At 45.2% G+C, this 16,639-nt stretch overlaps 1 protein-coding gene across 1 annotated transcript in view; it reads left to right on the top strand.

Annotated features, from left to right (window-relative positions):
- Positions 1-16,639, top strand: part of EPB41L4A (erythrocyte membrane protein band 4.1 like 4A) — a 209,401-nt gene that overhangs the window by 100,721 nt on the left and 92,041 nt on the right. Inside the window, exons 8-10 of the mRNA XM_067568812.1 lie at positions 1,915-2,002; positions 8,261-8,349; positions 8,751-8,814. Coding sequence (XP_067424913.1) covers positions 1,915-2,002; positions 8,261-8,349; positions 8,751-8,814 — 241 coding nt within the window. The remainder of the gene's footprint in view (positions 1-1,914; positions 2,003-8,260; positions 8,350-8,750; positions 8,815-16,639) is intronic.

Raw genomic sequence — 16,639 nt, forward strand, 5'->3', positions numbered from 1 at the left:
ATGGAGTCCTTTACTTTACCTTTACACTGAAGTGGATTCTAAAAGAGCATTTATTATAGTATCCTGTAATATTAATATTAACAGCAAAGGGGAAGGGAACACAAGCCAAAATAGGGAAAGAACAGATTAAAGAATATTTAGATAAGCTAGATGAATTCAAGTTGTCAGGGCCTTATGAAATTTATACTAGGGTACTTAAGGAACTAGCTGAAGCAATCTCGGAACCATTAGTAACAATCTCTTAGAACTCTTGGAGGACGGAAGAGGTCCCAGAGGACTGAAGAAGGGCAAATATAGTACTTATCTTTAAAAAGAGGAACAAAGGGGACCTGGGGAATTATAGACCAATTAGCCTAATTACGATGCCTGGAAAGATATTGGAACAAATGATTAAACAATCAGTTTGTAAGCACCTGGATGATGATAGGGTTATAAGTACAATAATAACTAGCATGGATTTCTCAAGAACAAATCATGCTAAACCAATCTAATTTCCTTTTTTGATAGGGTTACTGGCCTAGTGGATAAGGTAGTGATATCTCTTGATTTTAGTAAGGCAGTCATACATGATGATCTCATAAGCAAATTAGCCTTGACTAGTGGTCTAGATGAAATTACTATAAGGTGGTTACTATAACTGGTTGAAAGATTGTACTCAATAAGTAGTGAGCGATGGTTCACTGTCAAACTGAGAAGGCATATTAGTGTTGTCCCATAGGGGTCAATCCTGACTCTGATACTGTTCGATATTTTCACTGATGACTTGGACAGTAGAGTGGAGAGTATGCTTATAAAACTTCCAGATGACATCACGCTGGGAGGGGTTCCAAACACTTTGAAGGATAGGATTAGCGTTCAAAACGTCCTTAACAAATTGGAGAACTGGTGTGTATTCAATAAGGTGAAATTCAGTAAAGATAAGTGCAAAGTATTCACTTGAGAAGGAAAAATCAAATGCATAACTACAAAATGGCTAGGCTCTACAGCTGAAAAATATCTGGGCATTATAGTGGATAACTATTTGAATACGAGTCAACAATGTGATGCAGTTGCAAAAAAAGGCGTTTATCATTCTGGAGTGTATTAACAGGAGTTTTGTAAGCAAGTTTATATGAATGTTACTGAGGAACTAACAAAAGAATAGTAAATCCTAGTTGGTAATGAGATTGCAGAGGTATTATTTCAAGCCTTACAATGGAGAGCCTTACTCTGTTTTTCACCATTATTTCTCTACACTGTGTAACTAATGAAAGTTACTGCTTGTTGCAGTGACACTTGCACATAGAAACAGAGTTGATTTCCTACAGCTGATTTGTGTTACTGTCCTGCAGCAGATTCCAAACTGAGTTTTTGCAGTAGAAGGTTAAGGTTTCCAGAGGGCCAGATTTTTTTTAGGCAAATCTTCATTGAGAAGGGAATATCTTATCTGAACTCATGAAATCCTTGATGCCTTCCTCCCGTTATCTGCGAGCTTTAGCACTGCTATAGGGAAATCATCTCCTAAATGGTTTCTCTTTCTCTTGTGAATTTATTAATAGTGATATAGTTATTTAAAATAAGACTTTTTTTGCTTTTTAGGCCTGAAGAAGAATGCTGTGAAGTATTTTTGGGACAGCAGCAGGAATATTTTTGGTAGTTAGCAACAGGTGGACAAGGAAAGGTTTTGCCACTGTAGTTAACATCAATTTAATATTTGATATATAAGGTAACCGTGTGTAGCAGATACAGTGAAAGCTGGAACCCATTGTATCTGGAGTAAGTAGGAGCACAGAGCCATGGAGAGTATGAAAGTCTAGTCAATACCAGTGAAGCATTACCCACCTATTCAATAAGCTTTGTTAATATTATTAATTTTATCAACTATTGTAGCATTGACTTGAGAGGCAGTGTTCTGATTGATTATATTGTTTACAGGGGTCAGGCTCCTGCTGAGGCAGAGCTGAATTACTTAGGACTGGCCAAATCACTGGAAATGTATGGAGTAGATCTCCATCCTGTCTATGTAAGTACTGTTTTAATTGCAGCTAAATATTTTAAATTTGATGGCATTACAAAAAGTCTTTTAGACTTAAATGGAAAGCTGTATTTATGATGCTTAATAACAAAAGTTATCTTTTACTAAAAAATGAATTTAAAAAATCCAAAGGAAAAAATACTTATGAGGAACATGGACTAACTCCATTTATACCGAAGGAAGCCTAATGGGTTTTGGATGAAAGAATGTGATTCTATTTTCCTCTAAAAGACAATTAACTGTGCTGAACAAACAATATGCATAACAAATCTAAGGGGTTTAATATAAGTGTCAGAACAAGATAAAAGAGGATTATAATTGCCGTGTTCAGACAGGAAATATGAAAATAACACAATAAGCTGAGTGAGGGCTGAAAAGGCTTCAAAGTCATTGCAAATAATAGGTAAATAATAGCTGGTTTGGGGCAGGAGTACATGGGACTTCAGAGGTTTGTTTTAATATTCATTGTGAATGTTACTAAAGAGTCAGACCATGTTTAAAAAAATTTCACTTCAATATCATGCAGCATTTCACATTTTTTTTATTCCCTCAGAAGATTCCTTCATCTGTATTACAAAACAATATATATACACCAGGATTCAAGCCTTCACCTGAGGGCCACGGTGTTCAGTCAACCTAGCAATTAAAAATTATTTTATTTCAATAATTGTGCATATAGCATTCTTTAAACAAAAGAATATCTCAAACTATAAAATAAGTTGAATTGTGGAGCTTTAATAGAAACATTTGCTAATTTAAATACAGCTAATTTGAATTCTTCTTCGAGTGCTTGCTCATGTCCATTCCACTGTAGGTGTGTGCATGCCTCCATGCATGGTTACCCGGAACTTTTTTCTCCTTAGCAGATCCCATAGGGCCAGCTCTGGCACCCCCTGGAGCCCCACGCACATGCCACGGTATATGAGCTGCTGCCGGCCCTACACCCTCTCAGTTCCTTCTTTCCACCTGTGACGGTTGCTGGAACTAGCCTTGCTCTCAGCAAGTATGATTCCCCTTGTTTGGACTTGTTTGTTATTCTAAGTTAGTTTTAGTTAGTTAAGTAGTTGTTAAGTGTTGTTAAGAGTAGTTAGAGATAAGACAAGTCCCTGCGGGGACTTCGAGCGGCTAGGCTATGCCCTGGTCGCCGAGATTCAAGCTGTGTGCCTCCTGCAGAAAGGTCTTCCTGCTCAGCGACCCCCACGACTGCTGCCTTAAGTGCTTGGGGGAAGCCCACAGAAAAGAGATGTGTAAGATCTGCAGGGCTTTTAAACCGAGGACTCAAAAGGATTGAGAAATCTGGTTGAAAACCCTGTTGATGGAGGCAGCGCTTAGCCCGACGTCCGAGCCGGCCCTCTCCACCTCAGTACCGAGCGTGACCTCAGTACAGAGCCCACCGCCGGCAACACCCTTGACTCGGCACCGTGCAACATCACCGGCACCGAAGAGGAAGAAGCAGTGTGTGGAGCGCAGACACTCCCCTGCACCGTCAGTATGGGCAGGGTCGAGTATGGAGATACACCGGACCTGGCTCGTCGAGTCTTCTCTGATGCCTGCATCTCCGGTCAGGAAGCCTCCCCTGACTCCTGGGAGTGGGAGAGTGCCCCTGCTGACGCCGTCGACACCAGAAGCTTTTCAGGCAGCAAGAGCCTTGTTGATCTTACCTATGCCACCTCTGCCCCCTCCTCCGCCGAGGGAGAAGGGGCCAGTGTCACGGGGGAAACCCTCATTGGGTCCCCCGGAATGGCGGTAGAAATCCCCAGTATGGGGAGGAAGATCTCCCACCGGACGGTCTTTGAGGGTAGAGCAGAGCTGCTCCCACAGTAGTTGCTCCAGGTCGGTGTTGTTGAGCTGACCTGCTCTGGCACAGGACATGGAGTCTCCCTCTCAGCGCCGACGTTGATCCCTGGCATTGGAGGCAGCGCAAGCCAGGAGGCGTCACTGGTCAAGGAATCCAGGCGGCGCTTGGACAGCTCCCATTCCAGATACCCGGCACCGAGGAGTTACCCCGTACCTAGACAGTGCAGAACCCGGCCGCTGTCGGAGGACCCGACACTGAGGAGTTCGCCTGCACTAAGACGGCGTGGAACCTAGTCACTGGAGGAAGACTTGGCACTGCACAGTCCACAACGTGGAACCAGGTTGCCAGAGTCTGGCTCAGCCCTGAGGAGTTTGGAGCGGCGCTGACCTCGGTCACTGAAGATGTCTGCAGGGCCGCAAGGCAAGCAGCAGTGGAAATCATCGGTACCGAGACGACACTCTGGTACCTCTAGCTCTCCGGAGCGCACCACTGTTCATTGGCACCACTCGTGGTGACGGAGGTGGTCCTCATCGTCCTCCAGGTCAGAGACATCAAGAGGGCGGTCCCCGGCACGGAAGAGTGCCCGGGACTGAGAATGTACAAGGCACTACCGGTCCAAGGCCTCTGGCTATGAGAATGACTCAGGGTCTTCCAGGGTCGACAGTAGTTGGGAGAGCCGAGGCCCCCACAAAGCATCATAGCCTGTGGCACAGCCAGCCCCAGGATGGCCCCAGGGACAGTGGCTGCAACGATGGCCTTATTGGGCCCCATGGGGTATCCAGGTGGGGCCAGGGTCCCAATCCATTATGTCATTGGGGGTACAGTCCATGCCTTCAGCACAGGAGAAGGCCTGTAGACACCACTCCTCGGATGCGGAGTCGGACCTCATGGAGGGGCCCTCTACGGGTGCAACCCTTCGCCAAAAGGGGGAGCACCCACAGGACGCACCTCGGCAGTCTTCCTCCTCCTCACCTGACGAGCCAGTCTCTTGGGACAACTCGGCGCCACTGGAGGATTTCAGGGCACACCAGGAGCTGCTCAAGAGGGGGGCCTCCAACTTGGGGCTGGAGGTAAAGGAGTTAAAAGAGGCCGAAGATAGCCTCTTTAATGTGCTGGCGGCGGCTGCCCCAGCGAGAGTGGCCCTCCCAGTCCACAAAAAGGTCCTTAAGATTGTAAAGGCCCTGTGGCAAACCCCTTCCTCGGTCGCCCCATGTCAAAGGTGGCCGAGAAAAAATATTACATCTCGGCCGAGGGATTTGGGTATTTGTTCACTCACCCTGCCCTGGGAGCCTTGGTAGTAGACGCGGCTAACAAGCAAGACAGGCAAGGTCAGCCAGGGTCCACTCCCAAGAACAAGGACAATAAGAAGCTGGACTTGTTTGGGAGAAAGGTTTATTCCACCGCAAGCCTGCAGTTCAGGGTTGCCAACCATCAGGCCCTCCTGGGCAGATATAATTTCAACCTGTGGAACTCCCTCAGGTGGTTCGCTGAGGCTCTGCCCCAGGTTCAGGCTGCAGACTTTAGCACTATCGTGGAGGAAGAACCACGGTAGCCAGGGCAGCACTCCAGACATCCTGTGATGCTGCTGACTCGGTGGGCAGGGCCATAGCCTCCGCCATCTGTATGAGAAGGTGCTCATGGCTGCAATCCTCAGGCCTGTCCTAGGAGGTGCAGAAGTCTATTCAGGACCTCCCCTTTGATGAGTCGGCCCTATTTTGTGACCAGACTGATGCGAAGTTGCACGGTCTGAAGGACTCTAGGGCCGTGCTTCGCTCCCTGGGCCTTTACACGCCCCAGTTTTCCAGGCATCAGTCATGGCCCCAGGCGCAGCAGCAACCAAGACCTCCACCCAGGCCTTTTCAACCCTATAGGAATAGGGATAGGAATAGGGGGTTTAGAGGAAGGAATCAGCCCCCCAGCTCATCCTCAGCTCCCCAGCAGGGGCCCCCCAGGATGTTGGGCAACCAGAGGAGGCAATTTTGATGGTGTGCCCAAGAGTGGTGCCCCAACTGCTCTCCTGGATCCACCCCACCCCTTCCTGAACAGGTTAAGGCCCTTCTATCCTGAATGGGCAAAAATCCCTTCGGACCATTGGGTCCTTGGGATAGTCTCAGAGGGCTATGTCCTACAATTTACATCTCCCCCTCCGTCCCTCTTCAGGGACCCCTCTTACGAGCAACTCCTCTTGCAGGAAGTGGACACTCTCCTCAACATAGGAGCGTGGAAATTGAAAGTAGAAGGGGGAAGGGGTTCTATTTGAGGTACTTCCTCATCCCTAAGGCAAAGGGGGGGGGGGTCTGAGACCCATATTAGAACCTGCGTCGTTTAAACAAATATGTCAAACGACTCAGGTTTCTCATGGTCTCCCTAGCCTGCATTATCCTTCCCTGGATCCAGGAGACTGGTATGCCGCCCTCGATCTCAAGGACGCATACTTTCATGTGTCTATTCTCCCCAGCCACAGGCGTTTTCTCCATTTCACGGTGGCTGGCTCCCACTACCAGTTTACAGCCCTGCCCTTTGGCCTATCTTCGGCTCCAAGGGTGTTTACCAAGTGCATGGCAGTAGTGGCTGCCCACCTGAGACGAAAGGGTGTGCAGATTTTTCCTTACCTGGATGATTGGCTGATCAGGGGCAGGTCCAGGTCCCAAGTGCAGGAAAGCGTGACCCTCACTTGCTCCATGTGCTGCAAGCTGGTACTACTCATAAACAAGCAGAAGTCCACGCTAACCCCAGTGCAACGAATTGAATTCATTGGGATGCTTCCCTGGACGCTTCCCAGGCCAGAGCCTTCCTGCCTCAACCACGTTTCGAGGTGATGGTCTCTATCATCTCCGAGCTGCAGCGATGCACCACAACAACAGTCAGGCACTGCCTACAGCTGTTAGGCCACATGGCAGCCTGCATGTATGTAGTGAGACTAGCTCGCCTTAGGCTTAGGCTGCTTCAAGTGTGTTGGCCTTGGCATATTTACTGAGCAGATACCCTTTAGATCGGGTGGTCACACTTCCCCCACCAGTCCTAGCCTCTGAAACTGGTGGCGGACTCCCAGGGCAGTGATGAAGAGTGTCCTGTTCAGGGAACTGGTCCCGTCGGTCACCCTAATCTCCGATGCCTCGGAGTGGGATGGGGAGCCCACATCAGCACCAATCTAGGCACTCGGACGCTGGTCGGGGGAGAAGAGGCGCCTGCACATCAATGTGAAGGAGCTCAGGGCCATTTGCCTAGCGTGCAAGGTGTTCCTTCGATTCCTGATGGGCAGGGTGGTGCAGGTGCTGATAGACAACACCGCAGCCATGTTTTATATAAACAGGCAGGGGGGATCGTGCTCCTCAGCCCTCTGTCAGAAAGCCATCTGCTTGTGGGACTTCGCTGTGAGGCACAACTTCCAACCAACTGCCTCTCGCCTCCCGGGAGTGAGGAACAACGAGGCGGATCACTTCAGTAGGTCGTTTCTACCCCGCCACGACTGGTCGTTGTATCCAGAGGTCGTGGCTTTGATCTTCCAGAATTGGGGTGTTCCCCAACTGGATCTATTCACGTCAGCCTGGAACACGAAGTGCCCGAGGTTCTGCTCGCTCCGGGGTCATGAGGCCAGATTGATATCTGACGCGTTCCTCATGAACAGGACGGGAATCCTCAAGTACGCATTTCCCCCTTTCTGCTCCTGTCCAAAGTTCTTTTTATTTAATGCGGTACATGGATGCTGGTTAGATCAGGGAGAGATGACTGATTGTATCACTTTCTGTGTCTCCATTTCATTACGATTTTTGACCCCTCCATGATTTCCCAATATTATCATTACATATTTCAGTTCTGCAGAGACCAGAAATTGGTTGATCAGACTGATGGTTCATGTGTCTTGGTTGATATGGTAGAATAAACCTATATTAGCATTCTGAAGTATATATATTCTGAGTAAATACTGTATCTTATGAAGTGTGAAGTTTTGACTGTAATTACTTTCTAAAGAGTATTGTAAAGAAGAGAAATATGGCAATTTAGTTGATTAATTGTTTCTCACTCTGACCTGACTCATGTAAATAATCCTTACTTATGAGAGCAGTCCCATTGAAATTTATAGGATTACTCCCATGAGTAAAGATTACGCAAGTAAGAGAGAATTTTGTAGGATTGGGTGGCTAGCTTACTAAAATGATTATGATGATGATAATAATCTCTTGACAGGTTTTCATCAGCAGATTTCAGAGAGCTTTACAAAGGGGGTCAGTATCATTATCCCCATTTTACAGATGGGGAAACTGAGGCACAGAGAGGTTAAAATGACTTGCCCAAGGCCACCCGGCAGCAGAGCCAATAATAGAACCCATTTCTCCTGAGTCCCACGCCAGTGCTCTATCCACCTGGCCACACTGCTTCTTAGATAATATCTATGAAAATAAAATTGTGGTTGTAAGTAATAAAATGACATATGTTCTATTTTCCAGGGTGAAAACAAGTCTGAATATTTTTTAGGACTAACACCGGTTGGAGTTGTTGTTTACAAGAATAAAAAACAAGTAGGGAAATATTTCTGGTATGTACAACTTAATAGTGCAGACTGTATTAAAATAATGTGACTATAAGGAAAAATAAACAATACCGAATATACATATAATATGACTGGTTAGTTTTATAAGAACTAAACCAATATACTTGGAATCACCGATTTTTCTGGCTACATTATATTGTCTAACTGTTTTCTATTCCTAATATTGCAAGAGATGATTTTACCTTTCCCTGCTCACATTAGCGTTTAAGTATCACTTTTTTCTTGTGAGTAATGTATTGTGAGACATATTGGAGCACTGGTAAAAGTTATGTGTGAATGGCTTACTGAAACCCTCCTTTCAAGTTTTTTGTTTCTTCTTTGTATCTTTCTGATGTGTTGGATTTAAATACCATAACACTTTTCTTTATCTTTCTTTCAATATTTAGGCCTAGAATTACAAAGGTCCACTTCAAGGAAATGCAGTTTGAACTTAGAGTGCTGGGAAAAGATGTAAGTTTTTATTTCAAATCTGAAAGAAGAAATAGTGAAACTAATCAAGTTAACAGTTTTTAGTGTGCACAGTGAAATTAAACTATTTTTATTGCCAGTTTTTCTTTTAATCACCCCCACAAAAACCCTTCTTATACTTAAAATGTATTCCCAAGTATAATCTTTCTTGCTGGGTATTTGTAGTTAGGGTTAAGATTTCTCTCTTCCCTACCGCCTAGTCTTCACTTTGCCGGGAAAGCAGAAAAGCACTATTAAAGCAGAGCTGAATGGGATTTTATAGTATATTTTCAAGATTTCTTCTTCTATGCCATTAGTAAGGCCTGGGATTTAGAATGTTGCAGAATGCCTATTCGTGTACAAACAAGTCTTAGTTCTACTTTAAAGTAAATTACATATAGGTAATGCTGTAGTTGCTGTCTGATGGCACATGTACGTAGTATTTGTGTGAAATGCCTGGAATTGTTTCAGATGTTTAGAAAGGAGACATAGGTTTATGGTGTGGTTGACTCAAACTTGTTGAAAGTTCTATGTTGTGCTCATAATAGGCAATCTCCCTGATGGCATTAGGCAGTTTCAAGCCCTGACAGGTATTTTTAGAAAACTGTTTAAAAGAACAGCAAGAACAAGGGTGTGAAAGATCATTAAAATCTGCCCTGCAACTAATGCATCTTTGAAGTGCTATTGCAATACTCTGTATTCTGACAGTATAGGGAGATGCCAGAATGTCCCAACATATCCACCTTTCTATTTTTGATACATATGGTTTTTGTTACTATGAAGATTGGTTGATTGAATAAGTAATTGTGACATTTTTCTTATTTTTCTGATTATATATCATCATAATGGTGATTTATGCAGTCACGTGCAGAGACAAGCAAGCATAGCTGGTCAGTGTGGCTTGCCTGATCCTAAATTCCAACAACATGGTATACAGGCTATTCCCAAATTTCTTTTATTCCCTTTATATCCTGGAATAAATGCCAGCACCTTGTCATTTCATAGGGAAATCTGAGACATGAATTTGCAATGAGATGGCTGCAAAAAATGACATTTCTTCACTATGCTACATTCTGGGAGACATCTTACCCTGGATGAGGGAGGGACTATTCTTTCTCCTTACAGATATAGTGTGACCACACCTGGAATATTGCATTCTTTTCCAGGCACCTCAAATGCCAGAAATATATTGACAATTAGCATTATAGGAACAGTAATTTCAATCTACATTTCTAAAAGCTTCAAGCAAACAGACCATGTGAACTCTGTATTAGTACTCTCTTGCCAATTACATTTCCTTTTTGGACTAGAGAATCTATAGATGTGCGCATGGTGGTGTCTACAGGTGTTCATACTGGATCCTTGAAACACAAATTGAAGTGATATGCCTAAAACACACACATGAACAAGGAACGGTGATAATTGTATATTATTATGCTCTTATGCAGCCTAAGAGATGATGAAATTTTACTCTCAAATGCTGAAGTGTGTGAAATAATGGCAAATTCTACATTAGGATCAAATCCTGAAAACCCTTACTCATACAAGTAGTTCTTACTCACTTGAGTATCAGTTCAGTTCATTGTGGCTATTTACATAAACAAGGATTCGTCACATAAATAAGGGTTTGCAAGATAAGGCTCTAATTTATCAGTCATGAGTTATTGCCGGAGTGAAGAAATGGGCTGAGAATTCTCGTTGATAGTACAAACAATAAAGGAAAATGCCATCATAGATGGTACAGCTGTAGGACCTGATTAACTGCCTATTTGAGTCAATGGAAAGACTTTCACTGACTTCACTGGGCTTTTGGGTCAGGCCCTTAATGAATTGAGACTCCAATTAAGCAACAAACACATGCTTAACTTTAAACACCTGAATGACCATAGACAATATTCCTCACTTATTTAGGTTCAGTATTTTGTCTGTTTGCTTTTCAGATGATCCATTGAGGTACAACACTGTGATTATTAGCACTTGTAATCATAAATGCATACCTCATGGGGCTTCTTGTGTGCTTAAAATTGGACGTGCTTAAATACCTTGATGAATGGGTGCCTGAGATATTTTTGAAAGCTGCTTTGCTCTATCTGTTTTGTGAACAGAGAAGTTCAGTCTTGGGGCTGTCAATTTTGCACTTTTCACAAACACTATATTAATTTTTAATTAAAAATAAAGAAAAAAGTTAAATTGTAGCCAGAATATTTAAATAAATACAGAGTTAAAAATAATTGGTGCTGCTGCCTTGTCTCTAGGGTTTTTGTTTTTGAGAGAGAGATAGTTGTTGATTAAAATAGAGCTCTCCTAACTCCCGTTGACACGATGATGATGGTGAAATTCTACGAATCGGAATTTCCTGTCTCTTAGGTAGGACTTTAGAGCATTGGTAATTCTCATAGACTTTAAGGCCAGAAGGGACCATCGTGATCATCTAGTCTGGCCTGCTGCACCCACTCACTCCTGTAATAGACCCATAACCTCTGGCTGAGTTACTGAAGTACCCAAATCATGATTAAAGACTTCAAGTTACAGAGAATCCATCATTTACTTTAGTTTAAACCAGCAAGTGACCCATGCCACAGAGGAAGGCAAACACCCCCCACCCACCCACCCACACACACACACAGCATCTCTGCCAGTCTGACCTCAGGGAAAATTCCTTCTCAACCCTAAATATGGCAGTCATTTGAACCCTGAGCATATTGGCAAACCGCACCAGCCAGATACCTGGGAAAGAATTCTCTGCAGTTATTCAGAGCCCTCCCCATCTAGTGCCCAATCTCTGGCTATTGGGGATTTTTGCTAGTAACAGTCGCAATTGGACCACGTACCATTGTAGGCAGCCTCCTCAAACCATCCTCTCCATAAATGTATCATGATCCGTTTTGAAACAAGTTAAATTTTTTGCCCCTGCTGCTCCCCTTGGAAACACTCCTCTGATGGTTAGAAACCATCTAATTTTAACTTGTTGATGACCAGTTTATATTCATTTGTTCTTCTTTGAGTGCTTTCTTATAGTTCATTCTGAATTAGGTGTGTGTGTGTCACTTGCACCGGTGCTGGAAATATTTCCCCTAGTGGTATCCTCTGCAGTGGCATGCGTATGTGCCTGTATATAGGGCGCTGCTGGTCCCCCTCCCTCTCAGTTCCTTCTTACCACCTGTGATAGTGCTGGAATGCTCTCTTGCTCCCGCAAGTCCTTGTCGACCTTGTGGTTTGCTTGTTTATCCAGTGTATGTAGTTAGTTTTGTTGTTACTTTTAGTGCGTTTGACCCAGGGTCAGGGCATGTCCCCGGTTCCTGGGGTTTAAACCCTGCACTTCTTGTAAGAAGCCAGTGCCACTGAGTGACCCGCACCAGAGCTGCTTGAAATACTTAGGAGAAGCTCACGTGCGGGAAAAGTGTAAAATTTGCAAAGAACCAAGAAAGGCGGAGACATCAGGCTCAGGGCCATCCTGATGGAATCAGCACTCAGACCAGCATCGGAACCGAGGTTGGACTTGGCACCGAGCACTCTGGCCTTGGTGAGTAGCACCTGCCTGGCGCTGTCGTTCTCCTGGCATTGCCCGACATCTCCAGTGCCAAAGCAGCAACCAAAAAAGGCTCACGCTGAAAGGGGATGCTCACCGGTACTAAAGTCAATTAAGAAAAACACAGGGACTTCAGTGAGACCCACACCGGGCCACTCGTCCCCTGTGACTTCAAGGGGATCTCTGCCCACACAGGCATTGAGCCTAGTGCCTGCTCCTCTGCTGACTCCATGGAGTGGCAAAGGCCCCTGGCACCTAATGGTCCCCAGTAGGCCTGAGGCTGTTCCTGGCAGTGAAGGACCTCCTGGCTATCCTGGTGTCACCCACACTGATTGAAGGGAGGCCTCCGCACCAAGAACACCAAAGTGCTCCCTGTCACCAGGATGCCACCTGTTAGCAATCACATGGCCCGCAGTACCGATCCCCAGATCCGCATTGTGAGAGGTCAGGATCCTGTATCCGGTTCCCAGATGACAGGTGCTGATCTCCGGATCGACGGTACTGATCCTCAGAACACTGCTGTTCCCCAAGGCCTTGGCACCAATCCGCGGACTCCCGAAGCGGATCCCTGGAGCCCCAGCACTGCTCGCCAAGTTGTTATAGGAAACCTAAGGACAAAACGTGGTCATGGGATACCTGGTGCTAGAGGTCCTGGCACCACTCCCTGACACCGGAGCACTGGCATGAAAGAGGCAGCACGGAGAGGCATGCGGCGTTGGCGCCCCCATGGTCGCCCAGGAGCATTTTCTCAGACTCAGATGGAGAGTCCATAGTCCCTCCAAAAGGGCAACCTTCCAGCCAGATGGCTGAGTTCCCCATGTTACCACCAATGGGTGTTTGGCCTTAGGGTCAGTGGCCTGGTCCTTGGCAGTTTTGGAACCCATCGGGGTTTCCACAGACCAAAGTACCACAGACCCTCTCGCTCACAGGAACCTCAGTGCCATGATCCTTAATAACCCCCTTCCCAGTCCCTCATCAGGGACCCCTCTGACAAGCAACTCCTCATACAGGAGGTTCAGGCCCTTTTGCAAGTGGGTGCAATAGAAGAGGTTCTTCTTCGAGTGCTGTCCCTGTGAGTGGTCCACTTTTGGTGTTGTCGCATCCTGCATCCTTGATCTGAGATCTTTTAGCAGTACTCATCCGTTTCATGCATATGAACGCAGCTTCTGTCTCATGGCACCGTTGGCACGTCTTTTGGTGCACGTGCGACCCCTTAGTTCCTTTTCAACCGTCCCTGGTCTGAGATGGAGCATCAACAGGAGTGAAGTTTTCTCGTCCTATCTAGAATAATAATAATAGAAAATTAGTTAGTTTAGTCATAGTTTGGTCAGTTTTAGTTAGTTATTTATTCAGTTACACGTTTTAAAAAAAACCCCCACACCAATAATATAAGTTTGTTTTTCTTTTCATCCTTTTCTATTAAGGAATAAATTAAGTTTTTAGACATGCTGGGTTCCCAAGGCTTCAAAAGGTGCACCTCATGTCGAGAGGCCATGCCAGCCTCAGACGGCCACTCACAATGTGTTCGCTGTCTAGGGGAAACCTATGCTTCACAGAAATGCACTCTCTGCAGTAATTTGAAAGCCAGAGCGAGGAGAGACAGAGACCTGAGGCTAAAACTTGTCCTCATGGAAAAATCCCTCAGACCTTCCTCTTATCTGGAACCAGACAAGCCTGCCATTGAGAGTCCTGAGTGCACTCCGAGAAGGAGAGCCTCATCACCGCCAGATACCACTGCATCAAAGAAAAGACGCTCGCCCAAGAGGCTGTCCTCTACACAGAGTACCAAAGTGGCGATGGGTCCCTCAGGTACAAATTGGTCTGTGCCACCCAAGGACTCAAATCGTCTGGTGAGGAGTCGAAGACTAAACAAAAGCATCGCTCCTCCAACCTGGCACCAAAAAAGGACGTGGTGCAGAGAACATCTGAGCAAGGCTCAATGGTACCGACCACTGCACCGCCAGGGCCCATACATCACCAATACATATTGCCCACTATGAGGCTTTTTCCCTAGTGCATTCCATCAGCACAGAAGACAGTAAGCTAGAGGAAATTCAATTTTCTTCAGAGCATTCCTCCCCCACCAGATCATCTCTACAGTCATGTGGATATACACCTCGAAGGGGTAACAGGTCATATCCATGGTATAGGCCACCATGGTTTGGTCCTCATATGCCATACCAAATGCGATGGCATAAGTGGGATGCCTAGTCCACCTACTCCAAGGCATACAATAGATAACTAGCTCTCAGACGATTAGAGCGAGGTCATCCAGACAGTTGCCCCCAACTACATCAACTGAGGCAGTGGAAGAAACATGAGTAACAGAGATAAGTGGGGAACAAGAAACATCATTCCCCACACACACAGATCATCTTCATCACCAGATGAAGCAGTAATCCCACCCACGCTGACACCGACAGATGACTCCAAGCAATTTAATGACTTATTCAAGAGGGTTGCACAAGAGCTTGAAATTCCACTGGAATAGGTCACAGTCTCATCACAAATTACTAAAAATTCTGCATACCACGACATCATCAAAAATTGAGTGTTGATGGACCCAGCCAACACCATATGGCAGACACCAGCCACCATTCCTCCCAGCTAACAAAAGGAATGATAGAAAATACTATATCCCAGCCAAGGGGATGGAATTTCTATTCACTCATCCACCTGCAAATTCATTAGTTACAGAGGCAGCAAATCAGAGGGGAAAACAAACAAGCTACAAGTCTACACCACAATCCGACAAGGATTGGAAAAGACTCGATCTGCTAGGAAGAAAAGTCTACTCATCTTCTACTCTATTGATGAGAGTATCAAAATGTTCAGCCCTGCTTTCCAATTATGACCATACCATTTATGAAAAAATGAGCCCAATTCACAAACAACTTACCTGATAACAAAAGGGAACAATTCAAATCTCTACTCACTGAAGGACAATTCGTAGCGAGGACTTCACTACAGGCCTCTCTGGACATAGCAGATACGACAGCTAGGACTACAGCCATGACCAAAGTAATGCACAGGGCCTCATGGCTTCATGCAGCTGCTCTTCCCAGAAAGCTACAAACAAAAATAGAAGATCTTCCATTTGACAATGCTCAACTTTTTTTGGAGAAAACAGACGAGGTGTTACACTCAAATGAAAGATTCCAGAGCCACATTACAAACTTTAGGAATTTATACATCTGCAATGAAGAGGAAGCAGTATAGATTCCAACCATACACCTGCAGATATCCACCTCATCAACAGTACAAGCAATATGAGTCAGAGAAGGGAAAACAGAGAGCACAGAGACACAGGCAACGTCAACAAGCACCTTCAGGACGTCAGTCTGCACCATCCAAACAGCAGTTTTGAGTCTTTGGTTGCGAGTCTGAGAAATCTCATTCAACAGACAATGCCAGAGTCATCCATCACAAACTTCAAATTTCACCTCCGACAGTTCCATCTCAACTGGTCAATAGTTACATCAGACAAATGGGTAATAGAAATTATCAATTTGGGATACACTATCCCTTTTATGTCCATTCCTCCCACCCACAACACCTCCTCATCCCTCTTCAGGGACCCAACTCATGTGCAGTTACTGCACGAAGAAATAGATCATCTCCTATAAATAGGGGCAATAGAACACATCCCTCAACCACACAGAGGAAAAGGGTTTCATTCCCATTACTTTGTAGTACAGAAAAAGAACGGAGGATGAAGACCCATTCTAGACCTGAGAACGTTAAACTAATTCGTGAGGCGACAAAAATTTAAGATGGCCACACTATCCACCATAATACCAAGGGGACTGGTTCTCAGCCCTCGACCTCCAAGATGCTTATTTTCATATTACAATCCACCCCGCTCACAGATGCTTCCCAAGATTTATTGTGTCACATAGCCACTACCAATACAAAGTGCTACCATTTGGCCTTTCTGTGGCACCGAGCGTTTTCTCCAAAGTGCTCGCAGTTGTTACCGCACACCTAAGGAGACAGGGCATTACAATTTCCCCATATCTAGACAAATATCTAATAAAGGCAATCAGCGAAACCCTAGCAAGACAAGCCACTGCCTGCACTATAGCACTATTCCAACAATTAAGACTGAAGATAAATACTGAAAGATCCACTTTGAATCCAGCACAACAACTGGAATTCATAGGAGCACAGCTCAATTCAATAACAGCCAGGGAATCATTACCAAGACCCAGATTCAAGGCCATCACAGACCTAATATCACGTGTGACGATTAGTCCAACAATAACAGCATGACTTGCTGTACAACTCTTGGCACATATG

This window comes from Emydura macquarii, unplaced genomic scaffold, assembly GCF_026122565.2.
Source record: "Emydura macquarii macquarii isolate MOO-44397 ecotype Brisbane River unplaced genomic scaffold, CSIRO-AGI_Emac_v2 contig_2897, whole genome shotgun sequence".
Lineage (NCBI taxonomy): Eukaryota > Metazoa > Chordata > Testudines > Chelidae > Emydura > Emydura macquarii.